At 38.3% G+C, this 24962-nt stretch overlaps 1 protein-coding gene across 1 annotated transcript in view; it reads left to right on the forward strand.

The window, feature by feature from the left end:
- SYT16 (synaptotagmin 16) overlaps positions 1-24962 on the forward strand; it is a 104699-nt gene that overhangs the window by 53602 nt on the left and 26135 nt on the right. Inside the window, exon 2 of the mRNA XM_058567074.1 lies at positions 21182-21394. Within this exon, the coding sequence (XP_058423057.1) occupies positions 21182-21394 (213 nt within the window). The remainder of the gene's footprint in view (positions 1-21181; positions 21395-24962) is intronic.

Consider the following 24962-nt stretch of genomic DNA (forward strand, 5'->3'; position numbering starts at 1 on the left):
CAGGGGATGGAGGGAGAACATGAGGCTGCATTGCTGTGGATGACCAGGGAAGGAAGGGGGTCAGTGGTGTCACATTCTGTGAGGGGATGGTCAAGTAGGCCTGAAAAGCAAGCATCCGTTGTATGTAGCAGCAAGGGACAAGACATTGCATTTCTTAGACACCTTTGCCTGAGAGCTACAAAGGCAGGTCTCAGATGCTCTGAGAACACTGGTCCCCACATGAAGTGACTTCCAGGAACCTGGGCTTTTTGCCTCTTAAATTTAGGTATGGCAGGAGCCCTGTTCACAAGGTCCTTTTAGTTTTCCAGTGTTTTCCTTGTGTTTGGTAATTTCTTCACCTACTTTGTGCTATCTCCAGACCCTAGACTGTGTATTATCCTGCAAATAGACTTCTTTAATATCTTACAAGAAGAATTTTTAGAATATTCAAGATCTCTGCATCTGAAAAGATATTAATTTGTCAATAAATCTTGTGGGAAAAATGTTTACATAGCTTTGTTAAATTCCAACATATGGTTTGGGATGTCTCTTCTAGAAATCAGATAATAAAATTAACTTTTATATTAAATTGATATTTTCAACATAATCCTTAATAAAAGTGTACAAACCCTTGTCTGGAATTCCAAAATCCAAAGCATCAAAAACTGGAATTTTTTCATAAGGTCAAGGATAACTTGAACTGAGACGAGGTTATTTAGAGACTTATCTCTCTTAGAGTGAATATTCACATTTTAATTCTTAATGTGTCTTATTACAAGGTGTTGCCCAGACTCCGCTGGGGTGTTAAATAATGTATGGTATGTGCACCATATTGGCTTTTTAATATCTGAGAGAACCCGCATTCTGAAACATCCCTAAGGGTTCCAGCAATTGACTGGGCAGTCTCCTGAGTTACTGACCCATCTAGGCTATTTCTACTTTCTTAAGTGAGCCCACTTTTCCTGCCTGCTTCATGGCCCTCCAGAACCTTTTGGTATCATAGAAGAGCGAGTTGGTGGGATTATAATGGCCAGGTGAGGGCTGGGTCTAGTTTTGTTCACTATTGTATGCCAGACGTTGGGCCCGGGGCCTGGCACGTCATAGGGTTAATACTGCTTATTAAGCGGATAAACTTGTAAATAAGTGACTTTTCCCGTTCTCTTTCCTTTTGCTGTCCTGATTCTAGGCGTGGCTGCAGCTCTGCTCCGCAGTCTCTAAGCAGGATGTAGGCAAAGTCTTCACAGGACACAAATACGGCCAATATCTCCATCCTGGGGCAGCTCTAATCGGTGGGTTTTGCTGTTTGGAGTGAGGTTTACGGATCCTGAGGCCACACCCAGGCTTGTCAGGAAAGAGTGCCATGACCATTTAGTGTCCTGTGCTTTGGGTACAGGAGGAAACAGTTGCGGCGGCCCGTGGTCCACGATTCTGTCAATCTTCGCTGCCGTGGATGAGCAGGGACTCTTTGGGCCCCGCTTGGATTCTCATTTGTTCTTTGTCTTTTTGGTTTTGAGGCCCAACCTGTTTGTTGTTTTTCTTAGTCCTCTGGCACCTGGAAAATGGAATACCTGTTATTTGTACCTTGCTTTGTGTTTCCCATGTAGAATAGTGGGAGGGAAGGAGCATGGACTGGGAGACAGACGGAGCCTGCACATTACTTAACTTCTGTGGGCCTCAGTAACCTCATCTGTAAGGTGAGGATCTGACAGTGACCTCCCGGGATATTATAAATTTTAAATTGGATATTACGTGTAATATGATGAGTACATTGTAATGCTTAGTAAATGTTGCTTAGAGTCCTTCTTTGCTACAAATTATTGCTTTTGTTCCTCACAACAAGCTTAAAAGGCAAGGCAGGGATCATTATTTCCATTTATATCTCAAGAAATGGAAGCTCAGAGAAGTTAGTTAACAAATGGCAAGTCACACAGCTAATAAGTGGCAGAACCAGGGCTAAAACTTGGGTCTTTTGTTTCTAAATCCTTTGCTCTTCACTCTGCTCTTCTTCAGTGAAGGAAAATATTTCTGGACATAAGGGAAATTTGGATAGAGTTCAGTTTAATTCAGCCAATGCTTTCAGTGTGTTGACAGTGTCCAGGGCACTGTGCTCCATCCTGGGGCTATAAAGGCCTAAGGCAGAGTCTGCTTCCGAGGACTCATGGTATTTCAGGGACAAGGCGCAGGGCGGCTTGGTCAATGTGAATGAAATACTGTGGGATCAGAAAACAGTCATGATTCTTATAGAATCATAAATTTGTTTTAAATTGAGAGGACCCTAAAAGATCAGCTTACTCATATTAGGTGTGCTGTGTGTGTGTTTGGGTTCAGGGGAGCAGCGTCAGCTGTGTGGGAGGAATCTAGGTCATATAATTTGATTGGGGGAAATAAGATGTAAGTGAATAAAATGTTAATAAAGACTTAAATAACTAGTCAAGAGAGAAGACATATCACTAGGCAGTACATACTTATTTGCTTAATGAATTATGCAGACAGTATTTATTATAGAAATTCAGAGGAGAGAGCGACGTAAAGTTCCTTGGCCAAGATTTCATAATCATGTGTTGGTAGAGGCAGATCTAGAATGGAGATCTCTTCTCTATCACCTATAATTCTCTCTACACTTTACTACATTAGTCAGAATCCTTCTGGGTGCAAGTGACAGAAACTCAATTCGAAAGGGGTCTCAGCGTGCACGCACGTGCGCGCACACACACACACACAGTAGAGTTTATTGGCTCACAGAAGAGAAAAGCCCAGTGGCTTGTGCTTAGATACAGGAATGATTGGCTCCAGTTCACAGTGGGTGTTAGTATCAGGAATCCGTAATTCTTGGTTCTGCTTTTTTCTGTGTTAGCTTCTTTCTCAGGCAGGCTATTCCCCAGGTGATGGCAGATACAAGCTTACATCCTCCTAGCTTATCAACCCCAGCTGCAGGGGTGGGGGTGCTATTTCAATATTTCCAGCAAAGTCCCAAGGCTGGCTATCATTGGCCAGATTTGAGTTGTTTGCCTCCCTAAAATGAAGGAATATGGGGTCAGCCTCACCCAAACCTTATGGATTGAGATTTGGAGAGAAGTGGTTTCCTAAAAGAAAATCAAGATGTCATTATGGAAAGAGAGGGGAAGATTCTAGAAGGTCAAAATTAACATCTGTATACTACAACACATATATAAAACTTGGGACATTTTAAAAAGAAACTTAAATAATAAGAACCTACATCCTTATGTATTTACTCGCATAGTGATGTCAGGTGCTCTTCATTTCTTTGTGTTGATGCAGATTTATATCTGGAATCATTTTTCTTCTGTTTGAAGGACTTCTTTTAGCATTTCTTGTTTTGCCAGTGGTGAATTCTTTCTGAGAGTCTTTATTTTGCCTTTGTTTTTGAAAGATACTTTCTCTGGGTATAGAATAATGTCAATTTTTTTCTTTCAGCACTTTAAAATATTTCTTCTCTGTGAGACTTTGCAATGAGAAACCTGCTGTCATTCTTCCTCTACGTTCCTCTGCTCTTGAAGTGTCTTCTTTTCCTCTACTTAAAAAAAAATTAATAGACTATTTTTTAGAGCAGTTTTAGGTTTACAGAAAAATTGGGCAGAAAGTATGCAGAGTTCCTATATACTCTCTCTCCTCCTGTCTTGTTTCTCCTATTATTACATCTTGGATTGGTGTGATACATTTGTGACAATTGAGGAAGCGATGTTGATGCATTATTACTAACTGTAGTCCTTAGTTTACACTGGGGTTCACTCTGCTGTTTTGTTCCTATCTGTAACTTGTTTTCAGCAGTTTGATTAAAATGTGCCTTGGTGTAATTTTCACCATATTTCTTGGACTTAGGATGTGTTAAGCTTCTTGAATTTGTGGGTTTATCACTTTCATCAAATATCGAAAAGTTTGGCCATGGTTTATTCAGGTATTTTTTCTGCTCCCCTGCCTCCTTCAGAGTCTCCAATTACATGTATTTTATGCTGCCTGAAGTTGTCCCACTGCTCACTGGCACTCTGTTCATGTTTTTACAGTGATTTATTTCTCTATGTTTCATTTTGGATAGGTTTCTATTGCTGTATTTTCAAGCTCACTACTCTTTTCTTCTGCATTGCCCAATTTGCCATTAATCCCAATCAGTGTAGTTTTTCATCTTAGTGTAGTTTTCATCTCTGTAAGTTTCATTTGAATCTTTCATATCTCTACCTTTTATGTTCAGTCTTTCATCTAGCTTCTTGAATATATGGAATACAATGATATTTACTGTTTTAATGTCCTTGCTTACCAATTCTATTATCTGTGTAATTTCTTACTCTGTTTCAATTGATTGATTTTTTTTCCTCATTAGGGATGATATATTCCTGCTTCTCTGCATGCCTAGAAACTTTGACTGGATGTCATACATTACGAATTTTACCTTGTTGCATGCTAGATATGTAAATATTCTTGAGCTTTCCTCTGGGATGTGGTTAAGTAACTTGGAAACAGATTCTTTCAGGTCTTCATTTTAAGCTTTCTTAGGTAGGACCCAGCTAATGTTTTATCTAGTGTTAATTGTTCTCTGCTGAGGCAAAACCCTTCTAAGTAGTTTACTCAATGCTGCATTAATTATGAGGTTTTCTACTCTAGCTAGTTGGACCAGGCACTGTTCTTGATTCTGTGTGAGCTCAAGGGACTGTTACCTCATCATGTCCAGTCGTTCTTTCCATGGCTTTGGGTAGCTTCCTTGAAGAGTATTCAGTTGAATACTCAATTCCTCAGATCTCTGGAGTTGTCTCTCTTTGTAGCTCTCCTCTTCAATACTGTTTTTGTGAGCTCTCGCAGCCTTGGCCTCCCTGGCCTTCCAGCTCCATCACCTCAAATCAGGGAGACCACCAGCTTTGCCTGGGGTCCCCTTCCCTGATTGGTGGCCTCGAAACTTTCTCCATGTGATCAACTTGGACAATCATGGGACTTACTTGCTTATTTCTCATCTCTCAGGAATCCTTGTTTTTTGTTGCCTAATGTTCAGTATCTTAAGAACCATTGTTGATGTCCAGGTTCTTAGTTGTTTCATATGGGAGGGTAAATTTGGTATTTGTTATTCCATCTTGATCAGAGGCAGAAATTCCCTTAATAAACCCTTAATAATTTAAAGCTGATTTGGACTTTTTTTTTTTTTGTAACATAGTTTGATCTTTTGGAATTTCATTTCTTGCTTTCCAATACACATTCTTCATTTATTTTTCTTGTCTTATAGCACTTTCAAGACCTCCAGTACAAAATTGCAAGGAAGTGATGAGTATTCTTATCTTGTGTTGTCTCTAAGGAATGTTCAAGTTTACCTTTAAGTGTGATGAATGGTAGATTTTTTTCAGGCTGAGAAAGTTTCCTTCTATTCCTAGTTTGCTAAGAGTTTTTATCATGAATGGGTGTTGAAATTTCTTTAATGATTTTACATATATATTGAGATAGTATATGTTTTTCATCTGTAATCTATTAATGTGGTTAATTACACTTGAGATTTTCCTGATATTTAAACTTATTAGCATGTCTGCTATAAATTCTTATTTTTGATGTGTTTGTTTTTAATACGTCAGAAATTTTGTTTGCTGCTGCTGTTTAGGATGTTTGCAACTAGGATCATTAGAGATGGATCTACTGTATAAATTACCTTTCTTGAGTTTATATTATCCTCATAAAATGATACAGGAAGTTTTTTCTTCTAGAACAGCTTGTATAAAAGAGCAGTTACCTGTTCTTTGAAGGTTGGAAAAAGTCATATAAAATCATCTTGATGTGATGTGTCTCTTTTTGAATTCTTTTCCTACTTTTTATTTCTTGAGTGATTATTGGTCTATATGTTTTCTATTTTTTCTTTTTAAAAATTGTTTAAACTTGTTTTTTTCTCTTGTGATTTTTAAATATCCACTGTATCTGTAGTTATATTCTTTGTCTGAATCAACCTTGTTAGTAGTTTACCTTTAAAAGACAATTTTTATCTTCTCTAGTTTTTTTCTTTATATTAATATTTTTATTAATATCTGCTTTTGTCTTTTCTATTTCTTTCTTGTATTTTGCTTTGTTTTAAACTGTTGATTGATAACGTTGAATTGACTATCATATTAATTTTTCAACCTTTTTCTTGATTTTTAATGTATACTTTAATCCATAAATTTCTTTTAATTACCACTTTAAGTATATCCCACTAGTGTATGATATGTAATGTGTTCATTATTTTTCAGTTATAAATATTTTATCATTCCAATTAAGGTTTCTTCTTTGACCCATTAATTATTTAAAAATGTGGTTTCTGGTTTCCAAAAGCATTTTTATAATTTTTAAAAAGTCTTTTGTTTTATTTATAACTCTATTGAAATTAGAATGTGGTCTGATTGTATTTCTGAAGCTTCCTCTGTGGCATAATACGTGGCTAATTTTTGTAACTCTTCCACATATGCTTGTATATTCTTAGATTGTTTTCCATCCCACCTCATTCTAGTTTAATCCCTCTTGTGTATTATCTTCTGTGTGTTTATGGGGTGAGCTCATCTTCAAAAGGGGTGTTTTTGTGCTTGTTGAGGGGTATAATCCTAAGTACCTTGGGTTATAGAAGTGTTCCTATAGAGCAATTTTGCACTTGCTTTTATTGGGTCTCTTGGATTTCATAGGAGCTTAACCATTTTTCTTATTAATTTCTTGCCCTCAGATGTCTGCCCTGTGCTGATATATTTCTGTGAGAGGTAACGACTTGATGTTTTTCTCACAGGATAATTTTTTTTCCATTCACAGCCTCAAATATATATCAGGCTTTCTTCCCACTTCTCTAGGTCCAAACTGTTGGATGGAATTTTACTAGTCCCCTTCTCAAAGAAAGAGTAGTAGCCTTATGCTAGGGTCCTGAATCCAGCCTTGCCTGAACCCAAGGCTATTAATATCCTAGATATCAGCCTATGAGACCTGCAAACAAATTGGTTACCTCTCTGGGATAACACCAGATGTCTTTCTAATTTTATCAGCATTTCTATGAGTTGGTAGCAGAAGGAGTTCTATATGGCTTCAGCCTTCCATACAGCAGGAACCAAAAGCTGGTCAGATTTTTAAAGATGAATAAACTCAGGTTTATTGATAACCCAAGATCACCCAACTGAGAAGTGTCAGAGCTAGGATTAAAACCTTTATATAACCTGCTTCTTGTTGGTATTTCTCCTGCTGTGCATTTGGCTTTGTATGGTATTTGTGATCATTAATTTTATGTGTCAACTTGACTGGGTCACGAGGTTCCAAGACTTGGTTAAATATTATTCTGGGTGTTTCTGGGAGGGTGTTTGTGGACGAAATTAACATTTGACTCGGTAGTCTGAGTAAAGCAGATTGCTCTCCCTAATGTGGGTGGGCCTCACCCAATCAATTGAAGACCTGAATAGAACAAAAAAGCTCAGTAAGAGGGAACTTTGCCTGCCTGACTGATAATCTGGAATGTCGGTCTTCTCCTGCCCTAGGACTAGAACTTACACCATTGGCTCTCCTAGTTCTCAGGATTTCAGTGAGACTGGAACTACATCATTGGGTCTCCAATTTGCCAACTGCAGATCTTAGGACTTCTCAGCCTCCATAATCATCTGAGCAAATTCCATATATATATTTTTTCCTATTGGTTCTGTTTCTCTGGAGAACCTGACAAATATGCTATTGTACTAATTTTAAATTCATTTTTTTTATTCATTATTGAAGCATTTGTTTTATTCCTAATAATATATCAGACACTGAGGGGACAGACTAGAGAAGAATGAATTAGGACTGCATATTCCTTGAAGATGTTAGAAGAGTCACAGCTACGTAAACCCATTTAGAAAATGGAAGTAAGAAAAATAATAGAAGGTAAACTCTGCATGACAATTAAGAATGTGGATGGAACAGGCACATTATTATACCCACGGCAACATTTCTAATTCAGAGGTGTCAGGTTTTTGCAGATGGCTCAATGCCGGAAAATTGAGGTACTTTTTGTGGCACCCCATGAAATTTTAATGTACTTATTTTCATCATAATCAGGAATCATTTTACCAGTGGAAAATATGACTAGATTGTGTAAGCCATGTAACAGTCACAGCCACGAGTATGCATGTCCATGACAAAACAAGCCGAGGAAAGAAGCATGGTTAGCAATTTCCATGTTTCTTTGTTAATATTCATTTGTTTTATTACCTGCTTGTGCTTGTCAGCATGTGTGTGATAACAGACACCCAAGGCTTAGAAACTTTACAGGAAAAATGGAACATTTAGAAAATTTTCCATTAATTCTTCTGCAAATGGAGAAAAGTTGTTCATTATCTAGTTTCCGGGGGCATTATGGGGGGCTGCTATTCTAATACATGCATAACACCACTGCATATCTGATGTATGAATTGTGTGACATTTTTGGAATATGGCTTTTATTTTTCATCTAAAAAAGCTGTTATTTAGCTAAGTGAGTATTTTCAGTCTGTTTCTGTTCAGTTGTCATGATATATTTGGATATATTTACTGTAGATTTGGTGCTGAGGAGACTTTGAAACTGCCTTATAGAAATGATCTCTGTAGCTTGACTGGGCTCTATCACAAGATAAAACAATAACTTTGGAAACTGCCTTGAGGATGATTTGCAGTATGAGAAGACAAGGGAATGAACTAAACAGCTAGAAATTGAGAAACTCACAACACCTGCAAATCACAAGATCTGTTTATTATCTTTCTCAGCCTTGGTTACACATCCCAGGCCCTTCATTTTAGTATCCATGGCAATGGGATTGTTTTTTTTGTCTTCCTAATCAGAATATTTGTAAATTAAAATGTTGATTCACATTTGTGTGTGAGGATTCATTGGAGTGATAGAGAACTGTTGGGGGTTGGGGAAAAGAAAGCAAGAACGACCATTCTGGTTTTACATTTCCTCTGCATGTGCAGAAATTTAATTATCAGGTCACCTCAATTCTCAACAGAGTAAATTACAGTCTTGGCCATTAATTTGTATGTAAATGCCACCATTGTAGGAAAACAACACAACATTTGGGTTCTATCAAGAAATTCCCTTGTAGGAGGCATACAAATTAGAGAGCAGAGCTTTAAAGAGTCAGGGAGGTTGACAGTTTAGGACTTGCTCTTGTCCAGGTAAGTCCTGTTGCAGTGATGAAACAGCTTAGAGAAATTGTCAAAGCCAAGTGTTCAGAAAACGTTTGTACTTGAGAGTCCAAATGGTGAGAAAAGAGGGCCTAGTGAGTACAGATACAGGTCTGTTCGGAAGACTACCTGTGGTGCAGGATGTGTGTGATCCTCACAGTTAGAGCTAATCACCCTCAATGCTTTCATATGCCTTGTCTCTTGTCTTGGATAAGTTTGGCCTGGTGGGAAAGAGAAATAAGCTTTAAAGGGGCTAAAGTAGCCCTGGATGTAGGACGGATCCCTTAGGTTGAATAACTAGCAGTACAAATTCCTGCCCAGGGATGCAAGGAAGATTTGGGGCTGATCTAAGCAAACATGTTTGCTCATGGGGATAAATACGGTGGGCCGAGTATGGCAGCAGGGGAGTCGAGGTTGTGGCAGCATTTTCTGACTTTAGTTAGTAGCTGTTGGGAATAGGGTTCAATAACTAGAGACATAGAGAGGTCAGACAAGAGCTAAATTGTGGGTTGCATTTCAAGGCTCATCTAGGAACTCAGAACATGAATCAGAAAGCCAGAAGAACTCCCCAGGTAGACACAGTGGGGATTAGAGACATGTTCCATTTGGTGGGCGCTCTGGCCCTCAAACTTCTTTCCTAGGGTTAGAATAGGAGGACAAGTTCTAGACGTCACTGGCTTTGAGCCTTCTCAACTGTGCAGAAATGGCTCAAGGCTGGGGATATTTGAGTCAGTAGGGGGAAGTGCTCAGTGACTTGCAGGAGGGAGAGGTAAGGCTGCATGGCCTTTACTTCAACTCACTTTTTAAAAACTTTATTGAGGTACAATTGAAATACAATCAACTGCATATACATAAAGTGTGTGGTTTGGCGAGTTTGACATAGAATACTTGTGAAGCCATCACCACAATCAAGAAAAAGCATTTACATCTCCCCAAAAGTGTCCTCAGCCCCTTTGTAATCCATCCTTCCCTCTAACCCCACCTCAGGCAACCACTTTTCTGTTTTCTGTCACAATATAGTATTTTAAATTTTCTGGAATAGTATATAAATGGAATCATATAATGCGTACTCGTTTTTGACTGTTTTTTTTTTTTTTTCCACTCAGCTTAATGCTTTTGAGATTCATCCAGGTTGTGGCAGATATAAATAGTTCATTCCTCTTGATTGCTGAGTAGTATTCCATTGTATCATTATATCACAATTTGTTTATCCATTCACCTGTTGCTGCACTTTTAGTGTTCCAGATTTTGGTTGTCACAAATATAAGCTTCTATGAAAATTTGTGGTAAAGTCTTTGTGTGGACATGTGTTTTTGTTTTTTTCCTCTTGGGAAAATATCTAGCAGCAGAGTGGCTGTGTTGTGTGGTCAAGTGTATGTTTAAGTTTTTAAGAAACTGCCAAAGCAGTTTTACCATTTTCCATTCCCAGCAGAGCATTCCTATAACAGCTCCAGGTGCTATACTTCCTTGACCTTGACATGGTCAATGTTTAAAAATTTTATTGGCATCTCATTTGGGTTTTAATTTGTATTACCCTGATGATTACTGATGTTGAGCATCTTTTCATTTGCTTGTAAGCCATTTGTATGTATTAGTTTGTGAAGTATTTGTTTAAAATTTTTTATTGGGTGGTTTGTACTGAGTTGTATTATTATTGAGTTGTAAAAGGCCTTTCTATATTCTGGATACAAGTCCTTTATTTGACTTATGTTAGTAAATATTTTCCCTTAGTCTATGGCTTTCCTTTTCATTTTTTAATGGTATCTTTCAAACAGCAAAAGTTTTTAATTTTGATAAAATCTAATTTATCAGTTTTTTTCTCTTTATGGTTCTTGCTTTTGTGTATCTTAAGATTACAAAGATTTCTCCTATGTTTTTTCCCTAGGAGTTTTATAGTTTAAAGCTTTACAATTAGATCTATGATTAATGTACACACACACATAGTGTGAGATAAGGGTGATGTTCACTATTAATATCCATTTTGCTCAAGCATCATTTTTTGAAAAGAATTTAATTTCCCCATTGAATTGCCTTGGCACCTTTGTAGAAAAATTGACCGTACTTGTGTGGGGCTATTTCCTGACTCTAATTCTATTCTGTTAATTTATTAGTTGATCTTTTTGCCGGTAGGAAATTGTGTTGATTAGTGCAACTATGTAATAAATCTTAAAATCAGATAGGTTGGTACTCCCACTTTGTTCTTTTTAAACCTTATTTTGAATATTGTAAACTTTTTGTTTCCTTATACATTTTAGAGTCTTTGTCAAATTCTACAAAATATCTGCTTGCATTTTGATTTGGATTGCATTAAATCAATAGACTAATTTGGGGAGATTAACATCTTAACAATATTGAATCTTCTCTATTTTCTCTCAGTAATATTTTATTGCTTTTATTGCAGTAGTTGAATGCCTCTTGTTAAAGTTATTCTTAAGTATTATTGTATTTTGATGCTATTGTAAACAGAATTTTTAAAAATTTTAATTTTCAATTTGTTGTCAGAATATAGAAATAGAATTGATTTTTATATAATGACTTTGCTAACTTCACTAAGTATCACTGATGTTAGCTATAGAGTTTTAGTAGATTCCCTTTTTTTTCAGATTTATGACTGTCCCTAGTATGCTGAGATTTTTCGTTTTGTTTTTATCAGAAATTGGTGTTGAATATTGTCAACTTTTTCTGTACCTATTGAGGTGATTCTTTGGTTTTTCTTTTTTATTGTGTTAATTTGGTGAATTACATCAATTGCTTTTAGTATTTAAACCAACTTTGTATTTCTAGGATAAACTTTATTGGTCATAATGTGTGATCCTTTTATTCATTACTGGATTTCATTTGTTAATATTTTGCTAAGGATTTTTTGTAACTATGATATATAGGATATGGGTGTATAATTTTCTGTACTTGTGATGTCTCAGTCAGGTGTTTGTATTAGGATTATGCTGGCCTCATAAAATGGGTTGAGAAATATTCTCTCTTCCTCTGCTTTCTGTAAGAGTTGTGTAGCTATTGGTATTATTTGATTTTTGTAGAACCCTATACCCCAAAACTGCAGAATACTCTTTCTTTTCAAGTCCACATCATCCCAATGGACTATATGTTGAGTCATAATACAAATCTATGTACTCACTGATTTTTTTTTAGTTGCTCTATCAACTACTGAGAAGAGGGTGTTAAAATCTTCAACTTTATTTGAATTTTTCTGTTTCTCCTTTAAGTTCTATTAGCTTTTCCATCATGTATTTTGAAGCCCTGTTAATAGTTACATAAACACAATTTTGTTTTGATGAATTGATCACCTTATCATTATTAAATAGCCTGCTTTATCTCTGGTAAAAGTCTTGCCTTGAAGTCTGTTTTGATATTAATCTAACTGTACCAGCTTCCTTATGCTTGCAGTGTACATAACTTATCTTTTTAAATCCTTTTACTTTTAACCTGTCTGTGTATTTATATTTAAATTGTGTCTCTTCAAGTCATCGTATAGATAGGTCTTGCTTTTTTATTCAGTTTGACAATCTTTACTTCCACATGAGATATTTATTTCATTTGCATTTAATGTATGAACATTATTGGATTTAGATGTGTCATTTTGCTGTTTTTCCATTTGTTGCATCTGATTTTCATCTTTTGTTGCTTTTACTGCTTTCTTTATTTGTTAATCACCTATTTTATAGTATTCATTTTAATTTCTCTATTAAATTTTTCGCTATACTTATTTCAGTGGTTGCTCTAGGAATGACATATACATCCTTAGTTTATCACAGTCTTTGAGTTAGTATTGTACCACTTTGCAACTTTTACTCTTTGCATTACACCACTTTACAATGATTTATACTTTGCAACAGTGTAAATCATTTACCTCTCCTCTCCTTTGTGTTATTGTTATCTCATATTGTACTTCACACTTTAGCAATCTCGCAATGCAATAGTATATACTTTCTTCAGTTATTTTTTAGGAAAAGTAAAAGAAGAAAACATCAAATAGTTTTTAATCTACCATTGCTATTATTGCTCTTCATTCCTTCCCTTAGATCTGAGATTCAGTTTGTTGCCAGTTCCCTTACACATGAAGAACTTCCTTTAACGTTTCTTGAAGTGCAGGTCTGATGAGTTCTCTATTCATTTATATGAAAATGTGTTTATTTTGCTTTCCTTTTTGAAGGATATTTTCTCTAGATATAGAATTCAGTGTTGACAGATTTTTCTTTCAGCACTTAAACGTGTCATTCTATTGCGTTCTAACTTCCAATGTCTCTGAGAGAAGTCAGTTTTCATTTGTATTATTGTTCTCCTGTGTGTAATGTGTTTTTCTTTTTCTTCCTACTTTCAAACATTTTGCTTCATCTTTGGTTTCAGCTGGCTGACTATGATGTGCCTACTGTTGAACTTTTGAACTAGATTCCTGAAATTTTTGAATCTGCGTGTTACTTTTTTTTTTTCACCAAATTTGGTAGATTCTCAGCCATTGTTTTTCAAATATTTTTCTTCCACATTTTCTTGTTTTTCCCTTCTTGGACTCCGGTTATACGTACTTTAGACAACTTGATATGCTATTCTTGTTTACTGAGGCTTTGTTTATTTTTTTCCAAATTTTTATGTTCCTCAGTTTGGTTACTTTCTAGCGAGATCTCTCAAAGTTCATTGCCATCTCCAATCTGCTATAAAACCAATCCAGTGATTTTTTTTATTTCATAGATTTTATTTTCAATTCTAGATATTTATTTAGTTTTTTCATATTGTTTCCATTTTTCTGCTGAGATTACCTTCTGTTTACTTATTATGATCACTTTTCCTTTGATTCTTTTAACATATATATAATAGATACTTTAAAAATTTTATCTTCTTGGGCCAACAGCTGAGTCACCTTGGGGCTAGTGCAATTGACTGCTTTTTTTCTTGATGATTCACATTTTTCTTGTTTCTTTGTATATCTAGTAATTTTTTATTGAACATTGGATATTATGGATGAAATGATGTTGTAGAAGCATTAGATTCTTTCATCTTCCTGTAAAGAATGTTGCTTTTTGTTTTAGCCCACAAGTAAATTACTAGATGATTCCTTTGATCTTGTGAAGTATTGGTTTTATACTTTGTTAGGTTGGGCTTGTTTCAGTTTTATTCTTAATCTTACTTCTAAGGTTGACCCTTCTTAAGTTTTAATGAAAAACCTGGGGTATCTACCTCTAACTTGATCAGATTCAAACTTCTAACTCAGTTTCCTCTGAGGTAGGCTGTAGCCCAAATGTCTGCTCAAATTCTTAGCCTCTGGCTGTTACTTTTTCTGTTCTTTGAATTCTTCCCATGTGTTTATAGTTCATGTTTTAGCTAAGTGTTTGAGCTAAGTTCATATGCAGATTTGGGGGTTTCATCTCTGTGGTTCCCTCATTTCTGGGGTTTCCCCCTCTATTTCCAGCTTCTTTGACTGCCCTGAATTCTGTTCTCTGACACCTCAAGTCAATAAGTCTTCTGATTTCTGTTTAAGTCCTAGATGCCCTGTGCCTCCTAGACTTAGGAGTACTTTTAGCAGAAAAGCAGTGTAATCATGTATCTCACCCAGTGAGGTTTTCTTCTTTCAAAAACTGGACCCCCTCCAGTTTTTGCCTGCTCTTGCTCACTCTCTATGCCTTCAAATAGTTGGTTTAAATTTTCTTTCATGAATTTTTGTAGTTGTTATTAGTAAGTTAGTTTGAATTACTTATTCTGCTGTTATCAGAATTGGAATCCTCAATATTGTAACTTACTTTTCCCTAGTATAGTGATCTGTATGTTACTAATTTTAATAAAAGATTTTCTGTTTGACTCACTCATATTTAACTGTTACAAGTGCCATCTCTTTGTTCATGTATAAATGGAGTTGTCAAAACATCTCATACAAGGTGTAGGGTGACAAAGCAGGTGTGCGCAAGAAAACCAGATGCTAATCTTTCCTCTGCCACTAACTAGCTATTTGACTGTAGATAAGTCTCTATTTTATAGAATGAGGGAGTTGGGTTTTCTCAATGTTTTTCAACCTGTTAAAAAGTGTCAGGACTTCTATTTTTTGCCCCCAACAAAATCTTATAAAAATGCAAACCATATTAAAGCAAAATAGCCCTGATTATAGAGGGTATATAGCTGAACCTGCTCAGTGCAGCCACCCACATCTCCACTTTTGCAGTGGCATTGAAGCTCCTGTGTGGAGCCCTAGACCTCCGCAGAGCATAGTTGGAAAAAAATAATCAAGGGCTGATGACTTATAAAAATCTTTTCCTATCCTGCCTGAGTCCAAGAATGGCTGGATTGTGCCTCTAGAAATGTGGCCATTTTCTTAGGACCTGAAATGGGCAGTGGTGGCTGTTGACCTCCCTTCTGCTTTTACATTTAACCAGCTCCTTATTTCTATCCTTATCGAGCCACCATAAGCAGATATTTGCTGTGAGTATTTGAGAAACCTGGTATATAAGGGATTTCCTGCAATTGTAGCTAAAAGTAACACCCAGGTACTGCACCACCGAGCACAACCCACCCCCACCTGTCTCCACTTCCCATCTTCATACAAGATATGAACAGTACTTCCCTCTGCCTAATTGCTCCTATGTGGGTGGGAAGGAATTAATAAGCTTGGAGCTGCACTGATCATTTATAAATTCTTTCTCCATCTGTAAAATAGCAGCAGACAGGCTTAAGAAATCCTCTCTTTGCATCACCCGTTGGTGGTTTCGTTGCCTTAAAAGAAACAACAAAATGAGCAGGTGTTGGGCACTGCCCACGTCCAGACAGCATTGCCAGTGCTTACAGAGCGCCCCACCTCCAGGCTTGGGAAAAAGGATAGTGAGGTAACGAAGGTAATACAACCCACATTGTCAGCTTAGCCTTTTCCTATTCCAGTCCTTATTTCTTCACCCTTCTATTACAGCAACCCTGATGATGAGTTTTCAAGTTAGACCCTGCAAGAACAGGCACATTCTTTCCTTTCCATGTAAATATAAGGCTTCATAAAAGGGTTTCCAGACAGGGCACTGCCATGAAGGGGGATAATAATAACAGTAGTTAACATTTTTGAGCATATCATATGCCAGGCATGTGCTAAGTACCTTTGCATAGTTTATCTCCTTTAGTCCTCTCAACAATTTTAAGAAGTAGTAATATCAAAATAAGAACACTGAAGCTCAGAAAGATTAAGGAATTTGCTTAGGTCTCAAACTAGCAAATGGAAGATCCCAGATTGAAACTAAGGCAGCTTGACTCCAGATTCTGCCCTCTTAACCACTCTAGCCTCGACTGATCTTACACCTGACAGGCAGTTTCTGTGGCACTGGGACCCCACCTGCCTGTCTCTTAAATGTGGAAGATGAAGATGGCATTTCCTCTGCCTCTCCTTACTTAAACTAGAAAAAAAATTATTGGAAATTAGAGGGAGGGACCTTCTGACTCCATTGCGGCAGGGACTCAACATTGATGGGTCTACAGATAGCTCTCTCTGCCTGTCAAAGTTGTGAACTTCCTACCAGTGTAAGAAGCCCACAGTAGCACCTTGGTACTGTGTGAACAAAGGATGAAGCTGGGGGCCATGCATCAGAAAGATTGCAGAAGAGTCTGATTTCTCTTTGGTGGTAGATATTTAGGTAATATCTAAGATCTCTCTGTTCTGTGATTGAGTGAAATGAACAATCTCAACTTCAAGATGTATTCACACTGATGGCAATTGTGCAACTGTTTTTCTGTTATTTCAGTAAGCTAATTGGATGAAAAGGTAAAGATTTTTTTTTTTTGGTGAGGAAAATTAGCCCTGAGCTAACATCTGATGCCAATCCTCCTCTTTTTTTTGCCGAGGAAGATTGGCCCTGGGCTAACATCTGTGCCCATCTTCCTCTACTTTATATGGGATGCTGCCACAGCATGACTTGACAAGCAGTACATCGGTGTGTGCCTGGGATCCGGACCTGTGAACCCTGGGCCGCTGAAGCGGAGCGTGCGCACTTAACTGCTGCGCCACTGGGCCAGCCCCTAAAGATTTTAATACAAATTCCCACTGGCTGTTTCCCAGATACTTACCTTGAAAGGGATTTGAACTTGGTATTTATTTGGTGTTTCAGAAATTAGTATCTTATCTATGAAATAAGTGCCACAACTTAAATGAGACGTTGTGACTTTCAAAGATTTAAGTTGAATGAAATCCAGATCAGCTATTTATTTTGACATAGACTATTTTGACATAGACTCATTCCAAGGCAAGTAGCTGGAATCTTTCAAAAAGCTGAGTCAAAATTTGAATTTGAAAAAATAACCCATTGGCAAGAGAGCTTGGAAAACAATGTGGCAAAACCTTTGGCTTAGAGCCCTGGAGACCTGCACTGGTCCTGGCTTGTATAACCATGGGCAAATCACTTTGGGTTTTGGCTTCTCTTTGTGAAAATGAGGGAATAGATAGATGCTCATGAAAATCCTTTTCAGCCCAACCTATGTGATTTTGTCTTCTTAGTGATAAAACACAGTGGTGTAGATTTTGAGGAGAACTCAACAAGTTTTTTGCTTGAGACAACAGATGGTAGAGGGAGCATAATGTGGTCATTAATAACATTGACTTTGGAGCAAGACAGCCTGGGTTTGAATATTGATTCCACTATTTATTAACTGTCATGACCGTGGCAGATTACTAACCTCACTGTGCCTCAGTTTCCTCATCCACAGAATGGGGATAATAAAGTACCCATTCATTGGATTATTGTGAGGAGTAAGTATGTTAACCTTTGTAAGGTTCTAGAGCAGTGCCTGGCACATAATGAATGCTGTTTATGGGATTGCTTTTATTATTGTAATAGCACCACTATTTCTATTGCTGCTTCTGTTGCTGCTCAGTGGTTTTTAGGAGGGATGGCAGGTTTCCTTTTTAGATGGAGAAGTCCCTGAGATCCTTGGGGAGTGAGGCTTAGAATAACAAGTGCAGTTGTATTTATAATTCCACGAGGAGCATAGGCCAGTTATACTGCAGCCTGCCTGGATGCCTTCACTCCCACAGGGACTGACTGTTCTTCCCACTGCTCTGCTCTTCTCACAAAGGAAGCAACCTCCTGGCAGATTTCAGAGTGGAAGTGGCAGAGCCCTTCTCACCTCATTCTGAAAAGTAAGCTAGGTTTGGCTCTAGTGTCCTGATATAATGTCTGATGATACACACAGTGGCTAAGGACATAGGTTCATGGTCAAGTCCGGCTTTGTTAGTTTGGTAACTTTGTTGTGTAGGGCAGGTTACTTAACTCTCTGTGCCTCTGTTTCCTCTCTCTGCACTGGGAAGAAGAAGAATAATCCCTACTCTATGGTGTTGCTCTGATGATTAAATGAGACAATATATCCAAAGTCCCAAGAAGGTGCCTGGCAGATAGTATATGTTTAGTAAATGAGAAATATTATACTTACTGTTCTGACTGTTATACCAAATGAGGAGAATCTTTGGTCTGTGGATGATCAGTGACTCACTGGAGAGAAAATCAAGGACCACATACTGGTAAATTAATGAATTCTAATTATTGATTTTGTACATGGGGAAATATCCTTGGACTAACTCACTTAATTTGCAACTAATGACTTATGACTATTTAAATTTAAAAAAAACTGGCCTAGTAATACAAATGGAATGGAATCTCAGAGTTGGAAAGAGCTCCAATAGATGTCTAATCTAACCACCCCTCCCCTACGTATATCCCCCTGACGCCCTCCCAGGTACTTAGCTGGTCCTACACTCTAAACATGGAGTTTAATTTTGCTCCTATTGGTCTCTGGATCTCTCCCATGTGTGATAGTCCATCCTACACCAGAGCAGTCTGTCCAGCATGTTGGGACATGAGGAGACTGCCCATTGTGATGGTTTTCTGTTGGGACGGTATTGGAGTATGAGTGGGAAATTGAGTCTCTTTTGACACTTAACTCTTCCTGTCTTACCATAGTGCTGGTCACAGCCAATAGAATTGAGTGAGCTGACAGTGATGTGTTCTTGTGATCTTGGATCAGCTGCTCCACAAAAGAGAGAAACAGATCAAATGTTGATGCCTGTGGGCAGAAAGTCTGGAGTCGGAGAATTAAATCTAGAAAAGACCTGAGAAATGATGCAGATGTTAGAAATGATCCACAAATGATGAAACAGGGCCAGAGAGGTTAAGGGACTTGGCCACAGGGACTCAGCTAGTTAATGCAAGTATACAGAGTAAGAGTTCTTTCCACCACTTCTCTCTGGTTCTCTAGTGTAGTGATTAGAAACATGGCCTCTAGAGACAGGCTATCTTGATTCAAATTTTGATTCTACCCCTTATTGGCAGTGTGATCTTCAGCCAGTTGTAGACTCTCTCTGCCTCAATTTTCTTACTTGGAAAATGGGAACAGTAATAGGGGTTTTGTGTGGATTAAATGAGATAATATGTGTTAGGAACTTAGGACAGTTCCTGGCACAAAGAAATAAGCACTCAATAAGTGTTTGTTATTATTACCAGTATTCCAAAGAACCTCAGGAATATCAACTTTTAATCCAGAGAATAAATGTTTTGACTAGGCTGGTGTTTAAAGTGTTTTCTCTCACTTAAAATATGGCTCTTTATTTCTTCTTAGCTTCTGATTCATAAGTGATCTTCAGAACCCGTCTGTGAGTGAACAACTATATTCTTCCCTGGAATCACTGTATGACTTTTGGATGGAAGGAGGAAATCTTTAAAAAATAATTCCCCATTATTTATTGTTTCCTATTCTCATTCAGCAAATATTTACCGAGTAGTCTGCCACGTGCCTGGCACAGAGATATGCCTTGGGGCTACAAAGGTGGGCAGTCTGATGTGCCCCTCACCCGCGTGGTATGTACAGGTTGGGTGTAATGGTTGGCAATAAACAGGTAATTCTGCCACAACGCTGAGGGAACACTGACAGGGCAGGACAGAGAGCTATTTCACAGCAACTGGAAGGAGCCCTGAACCTGATTTAAGGGGTCAAGGAAGGGCTTTCTGGAAGAAGTGATGTCTATGCTAAAACCTGAATGATGAGCTAGATTCTTGACTAGGCTAGTTGGGGCCGGAGAATAGGATTCCAGGCACAGGAAACTGTGTGTGAGTGTATGTGGGGGGTGTTTGGGCTTGGGAGAAAACACTGGGTGTTCGCCAATTTATTCAGCATGTAACAAGTGCTTATTAAGCACTTACTATGCAGCAGGCATTGGTTTACATCATGGGGAGACATCAGTTCACAAAACAGGTGATGTCTTTATTTTCACGGAAGTTATGGGGGAAGAGAGAGAAATAAAGATGATAAGTGCTGTGAAGAGAGCTGCTGAAGGTAGGACATCAGGGAGTTTAGGATGAAGTGAAAGTCCAGCTGAGACCTGAATGGGGAGAGCAGCCAGCCACGTAAACACCCGGAGGAGGGAGCCTTTCGGGCAGAAGGAACAGCAAATGGAGAGAACTCAAAGGCAGGAAGGATCTGGGCATGTTGGAGAAACTGAAAGAGGCCCAGTGTGGGGGTTGTGGGGAAAGTGGTACGAACAATTCAAAGAGTGTTTGGGTTGGGTTCTTGGTGCTGAGAAGAGCATCCGGATATTTCTAGTATGAACTAGTTTTGTCTTTTTTCAAAAAACACACACAGTATGAGTGTCTTTTTTGAAAACCAGGAAGCTTTTGTTAAATCTCAATTGCAAATATCTCTTCTCCAAAGTGGGGCTTGGCTCTGTGTGTTTTAGTAAATGAGACGAGGCAAAGAGCACATTTTCTGTCATCATTGACTAGAACTGCACGTGGGGCACGTGCCCACATAACTGTCCTGTCCCCGGTTAGGACGTGTGTCAGCACCGTAACAAGTCAAGAGGGCCTGTTATGTTGATTACGGGTATCCCAGTGGTTTCTCCTGGGTTCTAGCCATATATTTCTAATTTCTCTCATGAGCCTTCTCTTCCTGTTTTATTCCTTTGGATTCAAATTTGTGTTCCAAATGTACTTTAAATTCTATGAAGTTTGGGCCTGCTCTATCCAGACTAATCATTCACCTTCTTTATTTCTCTGGAATGTCATCTCTTCATTCTTGTGGGCCCCTCAAGAGACTCATGGCTCTTGTTTGCTCCCAGTTAACAGCTTTGGAGGTGATGAAGAGCCGTGCACATCTTCTGACAGTGACGAAGAGGTGATCAAACAATTTGAGATTTCTGTGTCCCGGTCCCAGAGTTTCCGTTCAGGAGCATCTAAGAAAGGAAAGCAGACGGGATTGGAGCAGAAACCAAAATTTGGCCGCTTGCTCTCTCCCCACGAAGAGGATGGCACAGGGGTGTCTGCCTGTGAAGGTATCCTTTGCCACAGCCGTTTCCTTTATCTAGACCAGGGGTGGCTAGTGGTAAGAGCGTTTTTGAGTCACTTCCCTGCACTTGCATCTGAGAGTTCAGAGAGGAAGAGAACATGGGGCAGGACCCACGGGCTGGGACAGGGCAGAAGGGCTGCTCCTAAACTCTCAGGGGGCCATCATGCAGGGGACTGGGAGAGGGATGGATCAGAAGTGCCCAGGTCTTGATCCCTGATCTGTGGGACCCCTTCCTTCCTTGTAGGTTACTGCTTTGTTTATTTTGAACACTGATGACTAGAATGGTATTTATCAAGCTTTATATAATCTTATTCCCTTATAAGTACAAAAATTTCACATACCTGTCTGCTGACATTGAGATGCTGTGCCTTGTCTCCCATTTGGAATCATAGAGTCTATTTTCTGTATATCTATATAACCACAGAAGATTTTTGAAGCCTTTCTTTTAATAGTTTGTATTATTAAAACAATAGGTATGTTTTATCTTCCAAATAAAAATATGTACTATGATAATACTGAATAACCTTTTTCAAACAACACATGCCCTACACGCTCTCCCTCGTTCTCTGTAGTTTCTGGACCACCCCCCAACATGAGAATTACTGGGCAAGAGCAAGCTCTGCCATCTTCTAGCATCTTCATACTAAGTTCACCTGTCGCCAAGGGCCAGGGAAGATACTGGGAGGGAGGGTCAGCACAGCTTGGGACGGTGGGGAGGTCTTGTTCAGAGTCCGCCTCCCTCTCTACCCCTTACACAAGATAGCCTGCAAAAAGAACGGTACAGTATTTCTTAGTGCTTTCCAGAGCAAAGGTCAGGCATCTTTCTGACTCCTTTATGCCCAGAACCCTGAATAGGCGCAGGACACTGGACCAGGGGAGGGTCTGTGAAGTATATTTGGTAAAAACCTAGAGAAGATGTCACGCTGTCCACCTTGGTGACCTGGTCTGAATGATCTGGATTTTCTAATCTTTTCCTTCCTTTTGGACATGTGGTCAGTCAAACCAATGGCGGCATAGTTGTAGATCTTCCATGTTTTTCGACACTTAGCAGAAGAAAGAGAAAAAGGAGAGCTCAAAATTGAGAGAAGATAACAGAGAAGAAATTTCTGACTTGACGATGTGGATGAGGCAGGTGGAAAAAGAACAAAGGAAGGAAAAGAGAATTAACAAAAAGAACCCTCTTTTTCAACAGGAATATAATAATTTGCTTTCCATCATGTAATTTTACTTATTGATATGGGCCAACATAACATATTTTATTACTATCCTTTTTAGCCCAAAGTAAGCCAAGCAATAAATGCCTCGTGTAGCCACAGCATAATGTCAGTGGCTACTGCGCCTCTGTAATTTCCTCACACCCTCTCTCCTCTCTCCCTTCTCTCTCTGGCGCTGTGTCACAGCATTCTTCTTTCTCTGTTGAGAAGGCGAATGTGAGCTAATGAAAGTCAATAGCAGTTGACTCCCTAGGAGTAGCTTGTTTAATTGTACAGGTAATGGCTCCATTTCCCAGAAGCCCAGGTGTCCAGTTTCTGATTTATACAAACAGCGATGTTCTTAGAGTTCTGACAACCACTCTGACCTTTACCCTACCTGGAATTAGCAACAACTTCTGTCATAACTGGTGATTCTGCATTTTTTGAGAGATGGTGATAGGAAAGGTAAATTTTTCTCTGCTGAAGAGAGGAAAACGTCCACTACATTGAATGAATTACCTGCAGATTTTGAAGAAAGTCAGGATTTTCATAGGAATGGATAACTGCATGCTACATTTTAGGTTATCAAATGCCATGGAAATGTTAATGTAATTTTTATTGCATGATTTTTCTGTCATTTCTTTTTGTTCATCTTTAGATTAGTGAATTTGTTTCAGCAATAGAGGATAATGAAGACATTAAGCATGTGCCGCAGAGAGGATTTTTTTTTTTGCTCGTTCTTAGCTGTTTTTCAGTCTACCTTAAACATGATTTTCTGAGATCAAATTTAATTTTAGACAATTCTTCCACTTTAAAAATGCATTAAAAATGTTGGACCAGTGAAATTAAAGGTCCAAATTGAAGTAAAATCTGAACCGTGAATGAGTTACTGGTGGGTTGTTTCATGTTTCATCTTCAGTGAGATCCTTTTTTCTAGATGGAGTAGTGAGGTTATGAGAACCGAAGCAATGCTATCTTCATAGTCAAGGCAAGTTCTCTCTTGCCTCGCGTATCTGACTTAGTGTTATTGTGCTTTAATTGTCAAAGAGGGTTCGGGCTAAGTGATCTGGATCAGATCACTGCAGATATAATCTGGATCAGGTCGCTGCAGAATAATAGTCCACTTATTGGGGCTTTTATTTTGTTTTTGTTTTTGAGCAAAGTCTTATTTTTACTTGTGAAATATTTAGTTCTTAGGATGTTTCATAAAAGCTAGACGTTTAAAACTGCTCAATTTCCCCCAGAATCTGTGCTCAGTTTTGTTTGAGATAGTGTACCAATCAGGATTTCAAATATGTCAGGATGATATCAAGCTGATACATGTATAAAGAGATTTATTGCAAAGAGTTGGTTTATGTGACTGTGGGGGCTGGCTAGGAAACAGAGATGCACAGCTCTGAAATCCATAGGACAACCTATGGCAAGGGTAGGCTGAAACTCTTAGGTATGAGTGAAAGCTACCATCCATAGGTGAAATTTTCTCTTCTCCAGAGATGCCTCAGTTCTTCTTTTAAGGCCTTTCAATGAACTGATGATGTAGGATAATCTTTTTTTTCTTTTTTGGTGTAGGATAATCTTTACTTCAAGTCAACTGCTTAAGGGCTTTAATCACATCTACAAAATACCTTCAGAGCAATACCTAGATTAGCATCTGATTGAATAATCGGGGCCTATAGGCTAGCCAAGTTGACACATAAAACTGATCATCATAGTTGGTAAGCAAAAGTATTTGTATATGGTTGGTGGTGGGGAGGGGTTTGGGAGTGTAAAAGAAAGTGATTGGATAGTAGGGTTACGCTCTGTCAAAGTGAGATGTGGACTAAACAGATTCAAGATTTTCTCTACTGAAATAAATATAGTTGATGTGACATAATTATGCCCTATGATCTCTAAGAAGCCAGAATACATTTCTCTGACAACAGGCCATTACTCTTCCGTACGTGTCTAAGGTGACGTGACCTGCTTTAATCTAAAGCACAGGAAGACCGCTTTATGTCATGGTGACTCACCTCTCCTGGCCTCCTCCTTGCAACCTGACTTGTTCCCCAGATCTGTTTTTCTAATTCATTCCTTGCTTGTCTGTCAAGGAAAATGGTTTGTTACATTAATATAGTTCTTACGTTTTTCAGTTATGAATAGCTTTTCAAAGCTTAATGTAGTTTTTGAACATTCCCTTATTACTGATCTAGGTATTATCACTGTAGGAGTTAAAGTCATGAGACAATTTTATGGGGGTAATTTCTTGGCAAAGTTAGATTTTGTGCTGAAATCCTGCTGGGTGCTACACGCATTGATAGATGACCCACTGTTTAATAGGACATTTTAGTGTTCATGTATGTGAGGAATGGATGTGCTAATTAG

This window comes from Diceros bicornis, chromosome 24 (genome assembly GCF_020826845.1).
Source record: "Diceros bicornis minor isolate mBicDic1 chromosome 24, mDicBic1.mat.cur, whole genome shotgun sequence".
NCBI classification, from domain to species: domain Eukaryota; kingdom Metazoa; phylum Chordata; class Mammalia; order Perissodactyla; family Rhinocerotidae; genus Diceros; species Diceros bicornis.